The sequence below is a fragment of the Camelina sativa genome, chromosome 4 (assembly GCF_030686135.1).
Source record: "Camelina sativa cultivar CO46 ecotype springtype chromosome 4, ASM3068613v1".
Classification (NCBI taxonomy): Eukaryota; Viridiplantae; Streptophyta; class Magnoliopsida; order Brassicales; family Brassicaceae; genus Camelina; species Camelina sativa.
Genome location: NC_141883.1, coordinates 9,344,149 through 9,357,364, shown reverse-complemented (window position 1 = coordinate 9,357,364; position 13,216 = coordinate 9,344,149). Strand labels below are relative to the sequence as shown.

Genomic DNA, 13,216 nt, shown 5'->3' with positions numbered 1-13,216 from the left:
AGAGGTTGAGGGATTGTACCATCAATAAAACCAAGCTTGTTTCTGACATTTAGAGCCATACGCACAGAACGTCGCTAAGAATGAAACTCGGATCCAGTTGTGAGCCGATCCGAAACTAAAACCATCCCTGCATGATCCGATGAATGTAGAAAATACAGATTCTCATATTGATCAGTTGGGCGACGCATCTCGGAGGTCGAATTAAACGGAATTGCAGCCATATCCAAGATGAAAAATGAAATTGATAAGAAATATCAAAGATTACATAACGATTGAGCTGGGATTAAGCAAGTCAAAGAGAACCAGCACCAATCTAGGTCAATCAAAGAGAGCGAAGGAAGAAGAACACAAGCCCAAACAAGAGGTACTCGATCACAGCGATGTAAACCTGGAAAACAAAATCAAAGATCAGCGGAGTGATAGGAGCACTCATGGTTGAAGAATCAATGAACAAAACGAGTTCAAGAAAGGTGAATGAGAATCAATAGCGGAAGCTTTCGTCAGTTGTATCGCTCTGATACCATATTAAGTTTTAGAGAAGAAGATACTAACTGAACAAACTGAATTCTCATTAAACTGTAAATGTGTGATTACAACAGTTTATATACAAGAGTAGGATTAAGTGAAAGGAGGCTTAATCCTACATAAACTATATAACATATACAATGTGCTAAACCAGTTAATTAAATCGGTTATGTGAAAGAGAAATAACCAAAAATAACCAAGAAGGAGAAAATAAGAGATCTGAAAGAAAATAACCAAAAAAAAAGTTTTGATCGACGACGAAGAAAAAAAAGAGGAATAAAAAAAAACTCACACAACTCATGTAATATTTGTTTGGCTCCACTATTTATATATCCTTATTATATTCTGAGTGGCATTTCATTGTTCTTTGTTGAAAATCAAAATCAAATGAGACAGAGAAATTGAAAATTCGTGAGAGATTGATAAGCAGAAAGGCTGCAACAATGGCGGCATCGAAGTTGTCACCAACCGATGCCTGGGGTTCGACTCTCCCTGGTCCTCCCAGCCGTAACAACTTCGGATCCGCCGATCTCAGTCCATCCGGTCTCTTTGCCTTCTCATCTGGCTCCTCCATCTCTGTTGTCGACTCTCGTTCTCTCCAGCTCGTTTCCACTATCCCTCTCCCTCCTCCTCCCGGTGCTCTCTCTCCATTCGTCACTTCCGTCCGTTGGATCCCTCTCCCTCTCCCCCGTGATCTACTCTCCACCGAGCCCTCCGCCTCTCACCTTCTCCTCGCCGTTGCCGATCGTCACGGCCGTGTCGCGCTCGTTGACTTCCATCTTCGCTCCGTCGTCGTCTGGCTTAATCCTTCCTCCGATCCCAAGCTTGGGGTTCAGGACCTCTGCTGGGTTCAAGCTCGACAGGATTCTCATGTCCTCGCCGCGATTTCTGGATCTTCTTTTCTGTCACTCTACACAGCCTCCGGTGGAATTTTCTGGAAGTACGATGCCGGTACGGAGATTCTCTCATGTCTCCGCCGCGATCCCTATGATTCTCGTCATTTCTGTGTGCTTGGCCTCAAAGGGCTCCTATTGTCGGTTAAGGTACTCGGAGACACTGAGAACGACGTTGTGATTCATGAGATGCAGATAAAAACGGATTTCAGTGAGCTATTGAGGTTGGAAAGAGATGGCAATTCATCATCTTCCTCGCCTGCTTCAGCCGCATTTCCGTTATACTTTGCTAGATTTGCATTCTCGCCACACTGGAAGAATATACTCTTTGTGACGTTTCCTAGGGAGCTATTGGTCTTTGATCTACAATATGAGACACCCCTCTCGACCACGCCATTACCTCGTGGTTGCGCCAAGTTTCTGGATGTTTTGCCGGATCCAAACAATGAGTTGCTTTATTGTGCTCATGTCGATGGTAGGCTCAGCATTTGGCGTCAGAAAGAGTAAGATATTTTTGTCCCTTATGGGTGAAAAGATGGGAAGAATATTTTAGGTATCAGATTTTAGGGTAATGGTGCAATGTTAATAGCCTTGAGTTATCTGCTTCGATATGTTTCTTTTATTATTCAACTTTCTTTAAACTTGACGAATGTTTCTGAGAACGTACTGAACTAGAAAGCTTTCCAAGTTATATTAGCTCATGTTTGATTATTGCAATCATGCTAATCTTTGAGAAAGTCAACCTCATTAGGGATCAATTCATAATTATAATAGCTTCCAAATCTGAAGTTCTTATCTGGTGCCCAGAACTTGTTCTGCATCTCAGGGGAAGAACCAATCTTTACCTATCTGGTCATATTTTAACTATCTGCTCTCTAGCTTCCTTTTATATAGTGTCTGAGAATTATGGTTTGAAAGAATCATATGACTTTGTGTCTTCTAATGTTGATCAAACTTGGATACTCCTGTTCTGGTTGCTCATCTAAACTTCTCCTGGTTACATATCATTGCAGAGGAGAACAGGTGCATGTCATGTGTACCATGGAAGAGTTTATGCCATCTATTGGACTGTCCATCCCGTCTCCTTCAGCTCTGGCTGTTCTTCTCAGTCAATCGGACTCCACAATGCAAACCATTACAAAACTTTATCCAGATGAAACTTCTTCTGTGGATTTTGATAACCCATTTGACTTTTACGATGAAAGTATCGTTGTTTCTAAGACGACCTTTTTCTCCCTATCTGATGACGGTAAAATATGGAAGTGGGTCTTAAGTGCTGAAGGTGTTGAAGATGCTCTAAAAAATGCATCAGACTTGGACATTAGTATCGTAGGCGCTGATGTAGCACTCCCTGGAGCTATTCAGAAGAAAGATTTCTCAAATCTGGAGGATGGATTAGTTGTTACCCCTACAAATAAAAGCAGAGGTCAGACATCAAGTTCCTCCTTCGGAAGATCAGACCTATCATTTAAGGTAGGTGGCTGAAAGAATTTTTGGTTAACTATACTTAATCACTATATAGTTGTTCCTCCAGATGTTAGAAGTTTGGTCTTACCAGGTTCCGCATAAATAGAGTTATGTTTTCCACAATAATTGTTTTGTGGTCTTATCATTTTTTTCCTACTTAACAGTGCCTTTACTTGTTTACATCGCTCAATGCAGATCAGCCTGACTGGACAGCTTCAGCTTCTCTCTTCCACAGTCTCTACACTTGCTGTACCATCTCCGTCTCTTACGGCATCCCTTGCAAGTTAGTTGTAGTCTTCCTTGTATATGTAATACTAAACGTGTTCCTCAGAAAAGTCAAATGATTAACTTACGGATTGATTTCAAATAAAGGAGGGGGTAACATCCCTGCGGCAGCTGTTCCGGTGGTTGCTTTGGGAACTCAGAGCGGGACAATCGATATTGTTGATGTGTCAACAAATACTGTTGCTGCAAGCACTTCTGTTCATACTGGTGTTGTTAGGGGCCTTCGATGGCTTGGAAATTCAAGATTAGTTTCATTTTCTTACAGTCAGGTGTGCAAATATATTTCAAAAAGGAGCATGTTGAGTCTCATTGCTTTCATCTGTTTTTTCCTAGTGATTTCCAATTTATGATTGGTTTCTTTCAGGATTAAGAAGAGTATTAGGCTTAGTTGAATTTTCCACTTGCTTATTCTAAAAATTAATAGAATTGGGAATTGACATCCGGCATCATGCATCGGTTTGTGTTTTCAGGTGAATGACAAAAGCAGAGGCTACATAAATAAGCTAGTTGTGACTTGCCTTAGGAGTGGGTTGAATAAACCATTTCGTGATTTACAAAAGCCAGAACGTACTCCCATAAGAGCTCTTAGAACTTCTTCTTCCGGAAGGTTTGATTTTAATGTAATTTTTTTAGCTCGAGTATTTGATGCATAATAACAATGTGACGAATGCTATCAGGTTATCATTAATAATTTAAGCTTAGGAACATGTCTCTGGCTATTAAAGATCTGTCCCATTATCAGATGACAAATGTTAAATTTTAATCATAGAAGAAATTGGTTTACTATGTCAATATTGAGGAACTATTATAAAAGTGGAAGTTATTCGCTCTAGAGCGTCTGGATGCCTCTTCAAAAGCTGACCGATTTGTTTTTTTTTTATGTTCTGTTGCAGGTATCTTCTAATTCTTTTCCGTGATGCTCCTGTAGAAGTTTGGGCGATGACCAAGCATCCTGTCATGGTGAGTAAAGCTCAACCCCAATGTACCTTTGCTTTTCTACTTGAATTAGTCTCGTTGAATAGATGACAACAACTCTTTCTGTCTCATATGTTTACAAGCTTAGAATTGCACTTATACACTGTAACTTTTCATCCATATGACATTTTTTTTTTCTTTTGATGTCCAATTCTACATTTCATAATTTCTCATCCCTGTCATACTTTATTCGTATATCCATTTACTTTCAATGCTTTTTGCATGTGAAACTTGAGTAAGGAGGTATAATTTTGGACCACATAGGTCTGGACAAGCATAATGCCTAATAAGATCAATTATGCACAAAAAGGTTAAAGCTTGTGCCTTAAGATTTTTTAAGAGATTCATTAAAGCAACATACTTTCTGTGGCTTCTTATCTTGCCTATCCTCTTTCCGAAGTGCTGGAAAGTCTTTATTGCCATCTCAATTTCTATTCTTGTAAATTTCAAGGAAAAAAGTAATGATGGTGTGTAGAATGGGTGAGAACGAGAACCAAAAGTGTTCTAAATATAAATATACTCTTGCATTTGAGGCTTTTAGATTCTGTTTATTAATATTTCATATCATATTCCTTCTAATTTTGTAGCTTAGATCATTAGCTCTTCCTTTCACGGTAGTGGAATGGACGCTTCCGGCAGTTCCACGCCCAGGTCAAGGCGGTCCTTCTAAACAATCTCTCTCAGCATCCGAAGGAGTAGCTGCTCCAGCAGACTCTAGTGAGATGTTTTAGACAATTAAATCTGTGTTACCCTAATTTAACCCAGTCTTTGATGCTTTTTTTTCTAAGGGTTTGGTAATTGACATATCTGCAGCGTCTGTGGGCTCGGATGGATCGACTGAAGAAACTGTAGAGAGTTTTGCATTTGCACTAGTAAATGGTGCCCTTGGAGTATTTGAAGTCCAAGGACGTAGAATACGAGATTACAGGTAAAACTAATGGGTCCATTAACTCAATTGTTGTTCGGAAATTTTTCTTTCCATAGCAATTCCGTATCACAATGCAGATCATAATTAAGAGCTTCTAAATTTCTCTCTGTTTCTGAGAAGATAATATGAAATAGTGATTACACGTTATTGCGTGCCTATTGTAGTGTTCCTTTCTCCTTATTCCATCTTGCTATATCATTTGTTTCTAATGCCATCTGTCATTAAACTATTTCCTAAAAACAGTTTGTGAGATAATGAGTAGATCTTTGTTGTCCAATTTCAGAAAGCGCAGAAAATTCACTGCGTGTTATTTTTTTATCAGCCGCATTTAGATGAATTCGCAATCACGTTCTTGAACTTCAATTGTTGTGTAATCTTCTTCCTATATTCACTGACATATAGATGATCCCGCCTCTATTTCTAGACCCAAATGGCCATCTACCTCATTCGTTCCCTCAGATGGATTGGTTACAGCCATGGCATATCGCTTGCCTCATGTGGTTCGTTTCTTTTCACCTTCCAGTTCTCTCTCTTATTTTCCTATGGAAATCATATCTTGCTATCTCTTTCCAGGTTATGGGAGATAGATCAGGAAACATAAGATGGTGGGATGTAACAACTGGACAGTCATCTGCATTTAATAGTCACAGAGATGGAATACGGAGGATCAAATTTTCACCTGTTGTTGCTGGAGATCGCAGCCGAGGGCGCGTAGCTGTGCTATTTAATGACAATACATTTTCTGTATTTGATCTTGTGAGTCTTAAGACGAATTTTTGCATGTTTCTTGTGTTTTCAAAGGTGGTGTACTAATATTATGCAATGCGAAGGGAAAACAAGAAGAAGACGGGTTTCATTGATACGTGTTTGAAATTGTCTGTCAACTTAAAATAACTCTTTTCTGACAGTTGCTGCTGAAAATTGATGCAGGATTCACCAGATCCTCTAGCCCAGTCACTTCTACAGCCTCAAATTCCTGGCACCCTGGTACTGGAACTTGATTGGTTGCCTCTTAGAACCGATAAGAATGATCCACTTGTTCTATGCATCGCTGGGGCTGATAGCACCTTCCGGCTCGTTGAGGTTACTGTGTATGTGTACACCTGTTCATTGAAAAACTATGATTAGTTTCTCCCTTTATCACTATAACTGTATTGAATAGGCATGTCTAGTTGTTTTTATATTTTGTTTGCAAGATGAATGTGCACCCTAAACCCTTGGAGAAAAGAACAGCCCTTTCTCATGACCATGTAGGTGGGATGGTGTAGTGGGGTTGACAACTAGGCCACCCTTGTCCCTAGGTTAGGACTTAGGCATGTCAGGGTTAGGGCGAATGCAATAGTTTTCTTTTGTTTCTGAGGTGCATTATTATTGATCTAAGTTGGAATTGGCTACAATCACTTACTTTGCTATCTTTTATTTCCAACCTTTTCTTCTGGATTTTGCAGAAATGAAAAAAAAGCTGGCTTTGTGCCCCAGTCTAAATCTGTAAAGGAGAGGTTTCGTCCTATGCCTATGTACTCCCCTATCCTACTTCCTGTACCACATGCACTGGTAACTTCCTTTAAGAGTGACTTCTTGGTTTACTTCCTGAAGTCTTTGTGGCATCAATCTTGGTTTACTTCTAATATCATGTAATTCAGAAGATACTAATGTCCTGCATTATCTTTAGGCTCATATAATCTCCTAAGACAGGTTCCGGGTATTGATATTCCGATTTACAGTAATGGTTACTCATGAAAATGTGTCTGATTATTATACATGCAGGCACTGCGGATGATTCTACAGTTAGGAGTGAAACCATCTTGGTTTAATACGTCTAGTACCACTTTGGAGAAGAGACCTCATTTGATCCATGGAATGGCTTCGTCCTCTAAGGATCTTCGGAGTTACATGATTCAGTTACCACCTTTAGGAGACCCTGTCGTGCCAGAAATGCTGCTGAAGATACTAGAACCGTATCGGAAAGAAGGTTGTTTCATTTGTTTACTTTTGTGTAGTGTCACCACAGATTAACCTCTCTCTGTTAATATATCTGTTTTAAGTATTCTAGTTTCTAACCTTCTTTAATTTCTTTCATGCCAGGTTGCTTGCTGGACGATGAAAGAGCAAAACTGTACGCTGATGTGGTCAAGAAAGGTTATGCTGCAAGATTTGCTTTTGCAGCTGCTGTTTATGGTGAAACCTCAGAAGCACTTTTCTGGTTGCAACTGCCTCAAGCCATTCGCCATCTGATGAACAAGCTGACGAAAAGGTCTCCGCAAAAACTCCCTTCCCCTGCTTCAGGAGTTGATGAAGCAACTATGCTGAGTAAGATATCATCTACTGGTGTATGGGCACCTGAAGCCAGGAAGGTAGATTCCATGTTCAGTTTCAAATTAAAACTCTTTTCCTTCAAAAGATTAGCCATTCCCTTCTACCAGGATACATATAGATGATATGTTTGATTTTGGAAATGATGTTGAGATCGTAAATTTCCATTAATATAGTGTTTGTTGGTGAGCTTATATTCCACATTTTCCTGGACAGTGTGATGGTTCACTTAGATTGATGGCTTTTGAGCGAGAAGAATTACGGAAACGTGCTAATGAACGTCTTCCTTGGCATGAAAATTTGGAGGGGGAAGATTGCATTCAAAAACAAGTACACGAGTTAGTATTTCACTTTTAGAATGTCTTTATTTTTATTGTTTCAGTTTATTACTTGAAATTATTTCTAGTTTTTGTTGTAGATCCTGTGAGAAATGGAAACTATATATATTTTAGAAGCTTTTTAAGCTGAGAGAAAGATAGTTGTGTCTTGTATTGGTACATTATAGAATTTAGTTTTCGAATCTGAGTTTCCAGTTCCATGCTTTAAGTTTTGCTGTGAGAAGTGAATTCACTCAGTAACTTTTATGACCAGGCTGATTTCAGTTGGAAATTTGGAAGCTGCTGTGAGTTTGCTGCTTTCTTCCGCCCCAGATTCTCCCTACTTCTATCCAAATGCTCTCCGAGCTATTGCACTCGCTTCAGCTGTGTCTAAATCTCTTCTCGACCTCGCACTTAAGGTATCTTGTCTTGGTATATATGGTGGTCTTTTGTGTCTTTAAAAAAATATCAGTCCATCACTTTTGTTACACACGTAGGTTGTTGCAGCCAACATGGTAAGGACCGACAATTCGCTCACTGGTACTCATCTTCTATGTGCGGTCGGAAGACACCAAGAAGCTTGTTCACAGGTTAGCTTCCTAATCTCCTTCGTGATACTAAATATTGCATATTCTTCTGAACTAATGCTTCGACTGGGATTATCATTTTATTCTTATCATTACCATTTTATTAATTAATCACTAGGAAACGTTTTTTTAGCTGTCGTTTAATAATAGACAACGTTTTAGACACTAACTTTTCGACCTTTCTAATATGCAGCTACAAGATTCTGGACGGTGGACTGATGCTGCTACCTTGGCTGCCACACATTTAGAAGGATCGGATTATGCTAGGTCTTTTCTTTTACTGTTTCACACTTTCACTTTTGGATCTGATTTATATTTCTATGAATCAGTTTATCTCGTGCGCTCTCTTAAACCACTCCCTCTTTATACTCAGGGTATTGCAGAGGTGGGCTGATCATGTTCTCCATGCGGAACACAATGTCTGGCGGTACTGTATCATACTCATCTTCAATACTGTTTAAATTGGATAATTTAAGAGTGACGTAGAATCCTCTAAAAAAAAATCACTTAATCAAAAAAAATTACGTTGTATTGATGTAGGGCGCTTATTTTATATGTGGCTGCTGGTTCCCTGCAAGAGGCGCTAGCAGCTCTCAGAGAGGTGCAACAGCCTGACACAGTAGCCATGTTTGTGCTCGCCTGTCAGGAGATCCATTCAGAAATTGTAACCGAGCTGTCAAGCCTAGAAGATGAATCTGAATCTGAATATGCTTCTGGCGAAGACACGGTACCTCCCGATCTGCCTGGTCTTGAACCTGGGAAGGAAGAAGTGACGGCGGTTTGCGAATATTTTCAACAATACCAGAGAAAGCTAGTGCATTTGTGCATGGACTATGAACCCTACACGGACTGATGAGAACTTATACAGCCAAACTCTTTCTCTGGCTTGGCAATTATTTATTACTTTATCTCAGATAAACACACATGGGACTCTCAACCCTACACCGATGTTTCTGTATGTTGTACCTTAAACCCTTGTTCTGTGTACAATTGATTTTTAAGACCATATCAATTTCTCTGGTTGTTTGTTTGTTTGGTGGTTATTGGTTAAACGGTTGGAATTTTCCGAATTTCGGAAATTTAAGATCAAAAGGAAAACAATAACAATACACTTGGGTGTTTGGTAACGCACTAACGCTATGGTCATGCATTACAAATATACGACACACGACATATAATGTGAAAAATAACAACTCAGTTGATATTTTTTGGTTATACTCAATGAAAGAATCTCCTCCGACAACGAGCTGATCCAAGTTCTTCATAGTCAGCCTTGGTGACACACATGGACTCAAAATCCGGGCTGGAAGCCAAAAGTGAACCCCCTCTCCAAACACCTAGTATTGGGCTGCAAAAAGTAACAGCTATCTTCCAAATAAAAAACGCTGCAAAATTTAAGGAAAACAAAAGGAAAGTATTGAGTTTGTTTACTCCTCCAGTGTTGTTATCTTCACATCGAAGTGGTCTGGGACTAGTGGTCGAAGCTCTACTTCCCTGCAATATATCAGACATCAACTTCTCTAATAAGCATGAACCACTTTTGCGAAGGACTTTAAATTAAGACTTACAGTCTGTCCTTAAGTTGCGGAAATAATGTGCTTCCACCAGTTAAGATGATGCTGCCACAAAGACGGTCAAGGCTTTAGACAACAAAACTAATTCACTGGCAACTGAAGCCAAAAAAAAAATGTGTCCATTTGGAACCACCTTTGATACAAGACTGGTTGCAAATAAGGATGACATGAGCTTACAGCTCGGACAATGCACTCTGCAAGTCCTGCCTGATTCATCCCTGTCCCAAAACAAATAATTTACCATCATCAATCTTCTATGTACGACGACATTCGAACACTCTTTCATCGATACAAACCTAAATCCGCAGGCTGGAATAGCGTCTCAGGTACAAGAAAGCGCTCATTCGTTAAGTCAATCTCCTGCCAAAAAAAAAAAAAAAAACCCTCACATTTAAGAGAAATCTCAACCTGCATAGAAGAAGAAAAAAAAAATGGGAAACTTCACATTTTTGTTCATGTCAGCCTTCTTCCTGTCCCCAACCTTTGCCATGAAATCAGACTCCACATGATCTTTATCTGACAAGCTAAGAAACCTCTTAGCCGCTTGAGGGTCTTTGACATAACCTTTAGTATGTGTAACACCATCAGGAAGAACATATGTAGACTTGATAAGATTATTTCCACTTCTAGCAAGGCGGAGATCACGAAGAAGGTCAAGTGAGACAAAACAAAGCTTCTCCTTAGCATCATCAACTAAAAAAGTTTCATCCATAACATTTATAGATCTATAAGAGACCAATTCCTTCAAGTAATTAGTGAAAGCTTTGCCTCCTAAATCAATCCTCTTAATGGCGTGATTAAGAGTGAAATTGTGAAGAACAGGAACAGCGTGAGTGAAGGAGAAGCCACAATCAACAACGAGACTACACTGAGTCTTTGAGAGGACTGAATCAGGCTGACGACTAGCTTCATAGAGATGAACAAGAGACTGAGGATGAGCTACGTAGAGAGAAGAGAATCCGAAGTCCTCGAAAACAAGCTCGTCGGTGGAACGCTGAACGGAAGGGATCGAGAGTGGTGGCTCAGTGAGGAGGAGAGAGGAGGAGGAAGGAGTGATGTGGAGGAGAGAAGTGAAGAGGTGTGACCAGATGTCGCGTTCTAGGTCAGAGTTTATGAGGTAGCCACGGTCGATGGGGCGGCGTACAGAGGCGGAGGTGAGGTCGATCTCGTCGGCGAGTGTAGTGAGTGGTGATGGGTGGAGGAATTTCTTCGATGAGAGAGGTTTGTAGAGACAGTTTGGGATTACGGTGGTGGGATCACGCTCCCCGCCTTGTCCAGTTTTGATTAGACCGCCACCGTTGTCTAGAACCACGATGTTTGACATTGATGACGACGGGTTCGCCGCCGGAGAACACCCTTCTTCTAAGGGCATGTTTATAGGGAGATCAGTTTAGGGTGTTCTTAGAGTAGAAATATTGTAAAAATAATGTAAGATCAGTTGTTAAAAACTTTTGTTGAGAAGTTAGTTATTGGTAAAACATGTGTAAGATCTTAAAATTTAATAATATAATATTCTTATAAAAATTTAAAAATGTTTAATAAATACATAGATTAATGTTTAATAAATAATTTAAGAATATTTAATATTATTTAATAATATAATATTTATTTATATTCTTAAACATATTATAATTAGAAAAATTTATAAACATATCATTTTAATTGCAAACTTATAAAACTTTTACTAAAATTCATAAAAATATATGGATTAATAAATACATAGATTAATTTTTAATAAATAATTTAAGAATATTTAATACTATTTAATAATATAATGTTTATTAATATTCTTAAACATATTACAATTATAAACATTTATAAAACTTTTACTAAAATTCATAAAAAACAAACATATTACTTAATTAATTAAACAAGAATTACATTTTATTTAATTAATTAGACAAGACAAATATTTCGAAAGAAAATTATGTTCGAAAGAAATGAATAATAAAACGTAAGTTTTTTTCCGAGAGTGACACGTTTCCTTTAGATCAGATGAAGAACTGATCTTATTCAAGATCAATTGGGCTGATCTTATGGGTACTGTTCAATTAATTTCAATTTAAAAAGACCCAAGATCACCCTAACTGATCCACCGATAAATATGGCCTAAGTATTTTGTTTTCTTTAATTTAAAATTGGATTTAGGAACTAATGGCACCTCCATCCAAGAATTTAAACAAAGTATCTTAAAACATATTTTATTTTTAATTTAAAAAAAAAAAGTAAAATTAAGAATTTTTTTAAAAACTTTAATATTTTATGGGTCCATCGTCCATGTTAAATTTGAGATCTTGAATGTATATATATTGTAAATTATTATGGTATTTTGTTTAAATTTATAAGACTTGTATACTTTTAAAAATTGGTGAACGATCAAGAATATTGATATCATTTAATTTATATGGCGCTTTAAAAAAATGTGTGTCATATCCAGAGGTTTTGTAAAGCTACAACCTCTAAAACAATTGTTGGCTTTTCATATATACGTGTATATTGACTTTTCCATGCAATCGAGCAATTCTTCTACTTCCAATGATACAATCTATGCTTCCTATCATCCCGGAAAATCCGCGTATCTCTCCAATATTGAGTAGTCGTTGAAGATCTTCTGGTGTGGATATGCGTAGGTACTCATCTCCAAATAAATGAATGATTCCTTGAACGAACTTTTCCAAACATAACATCGTAGTGCTTTCAGCAAGCCGGAGGTATTCGTCAACCGCATCCGCTGCAGAACTATATGTCATCATATGAATTGTTGTTGTACACTTTTGTAGTGCAGAAAGACCTAGCCTTGTGCTACCATTTCTTCTTTGTTCAAAGTATGGAACTTCTGTTGAGAGTGGTTCGACAATACGCATGAACAAGGGTTTGTTCATTCTAAAACGGCGACAAAAGATTTGAGGAGAATTTTTTGCATCTTCACAGATATAATCATTCCACAAGCGTTGGTGCCCCTCTTCACGTTTTCTTTCAATGTGGGCTTGATTCTTCTTCTTGGGTGCAAACTGATTCATTGCTTGATTGAAGCGATCCTCTAATGCTTGATCAAAATAATTGTCGAATGTTTGATCATCCATAATTTCTTCAATGTTATTAGAAGAAGATGCCATTTTAAAGAAAAAAGAAAAATATATTGTATAAAGGAAAGAAAATATTGTAAAAGCTTGATATTGTGGGTACAAAATGGAAATCGAATAAGCTCTAGCTCTCATTTATGTGTCTACGAAGATGCTCTTATATAATGACGAGCTTGTGGAGATACAAAATCGTGATATTCTCGTCTGTGACCAAGTACGTAGGTCCGTGAACCAAAAGCAACATGGATGTGACCAAAAGCTTCTTTTCC

The 13,216-nt window shown here is 38.3% G+C and overlaps 3 protein-coding genes across 13 annotated transcripts; 1 reads left to right on the top strand and 2 right to left on the bottom strand.

Moving 5' to 3' along the window:
- The first annotated feature begins 784 nt into the window (after positions 1-784).
- On the top strand, positions 785-9,320 carry LOC104773587 (uncharacterized). 4 transcript variants are annotated; one of them, XM_087510086.1, is made up of 20 exons: positions 785-1,921; positions 2,432-2,891; positions 3,081-3,168; positions 3,258-3,439; positions 3,641-3,777; positions 4,064-4,130; positions 4,733-4,862; positions 4,959-5,073; positions 5,498-5,573; positions 5,647-5,829; positions 6,004-6,164; positions 6,522-6,627; positions 6,841-7,045; positions 7,159-7,427; positions 7,603-7,724; positions 7,978-8,122; positions 8,201-8,293; positions 8,484-8,557; positions 8,664-8,717; positions 8,831-9,320. In XM_087510086.1, the coding sequence occupies exons 1-20, from the start codon at positions 969-971 to the stop codon at positions 9,141-9,143; spliced, it is 3,933 nt and encodes a 1,310-aa protein (XP_087366212.1). In that variant the 5' UTR covers positions 785-968; the 3' UTR covers positions 9,144-9,320. The 4 variants fall into 4 exon arrangements, 2 of the variants coding, with proteins under 2 accessions (XP_087366212.1, XP_087366213.1); XR_015596679.1 differs by having other exon boundaries at positions 870-1,921; positions 6,004-6,060; XR_015596680.1 differs by having other exon boundaries at positions 870-1,921; positions 5,476-5,573; positions 6,004-6,060.
- A 31-nt stretch (positions 9,321-9,351) lies between these two features.
- LOC104773586 (actin-related protein 6) lies at positions 9,352-11,372 on the bottom strand. Of its 8 annotated transcripts, none has more exons than XM_087510090.1 (6): positions 10,310-11,372; positions 10,161-10,224; positions 9,998-10,082; positions 9,859-9,909; positions 9,722-9,784; positions 9,352-9,654 (listed from the first exon to the last, which is right to left on the bottom strand). In XM_087510090.1, the coding sequence occupies exons 1-6, from the start codon at positions 11,234-11,236 to the stop codon at positions 9,582-9,584; spliced, it is 1,263 nt and encodes a 420-aa protein (XP_087366216.1). In that variant the 5' UTR covers positions 11,237-11,372; the 3' UTR covers positions 9,352-9,581. The 8 variants fall into 8 exon arrangements, with proteins under 8 accessions (XP_087366216.1, XP_087366215.1, XP_087366214.1 ...); XM_087510089.1 differs by having other exon boundaries at positions 9,352-9,638; positions 10,346-11,349; XM_087510088.1 differs by having other exon boundaries at positions 9,352-9,638; positions 10,310-11,328.
- A 951-nt stretch (positions 11,373-12,323) lies between these two features.
- LOC147945653 (uncharacterized) lies at positions 12,324-12,980 on the bottom strand. The gene has a single exon (XM_087509323.1). It carries the CDS (start codon positions 12,978-12,980, stop codon positions 12,324-12,326), a length of 657 nt encoding a protein of 218 aa, XP_087365449.1.
- Positions 12,981-13,216: the final 236 nt, after the last annotated feature.

Bases quoted from the DNA above. Each gene is read 5' to 3' on its own strand.
- LOC104773587 (XM_087510086.1), top strand. From the start codon at position 969: ATGGCGGCATCGAAGTTGTCACCAACCGATGCCTGGGGTTCGACTCTC. The intron at 2,892-3,080 runs GTAGGTGGCTGA...CGCTCAATGCAG, and splicing joins GATCAGACCTATCATTTAAG to ATCAGCCTGACTGGACAGCT. The intron at 3,778-4,063 runs GTTTGATTTTAA...GTTCTGTTGCAG, and splicing joins AGAACTTCTTCTTCCGGAAG to GTATCTTCTAATTCTTTTCC.
- LOC104773586 (XM_087510088.1), bottom strand. From the start codon at position 11,236: ATGCCCTTAGAAGAAGGGTGTTCTCCGGCGGCGAACCCGTCGTCATCA. The intron at 10,225-10,309 runs GTGAAGTTTCCC...TTTTTTTGGCAG, and splicing joins AGGCTGACATGAACAAAAAT to GAGATTGACTTAACGAATGA. The intron at 9,639-9,721 runs GTAAACAAACTC...TACTTTTTGCAG, and splicing joins AAGATAACAACACTGGAGGA to CCCAATACTAGGTGTTTGGA.
- LOC147945653 (XM_087509323.1), bottom strand. From the start codon at position 12,980: ATGGCATCTTCTTCTAATAACATTGAAGAAATTATGGATGATCAAACA.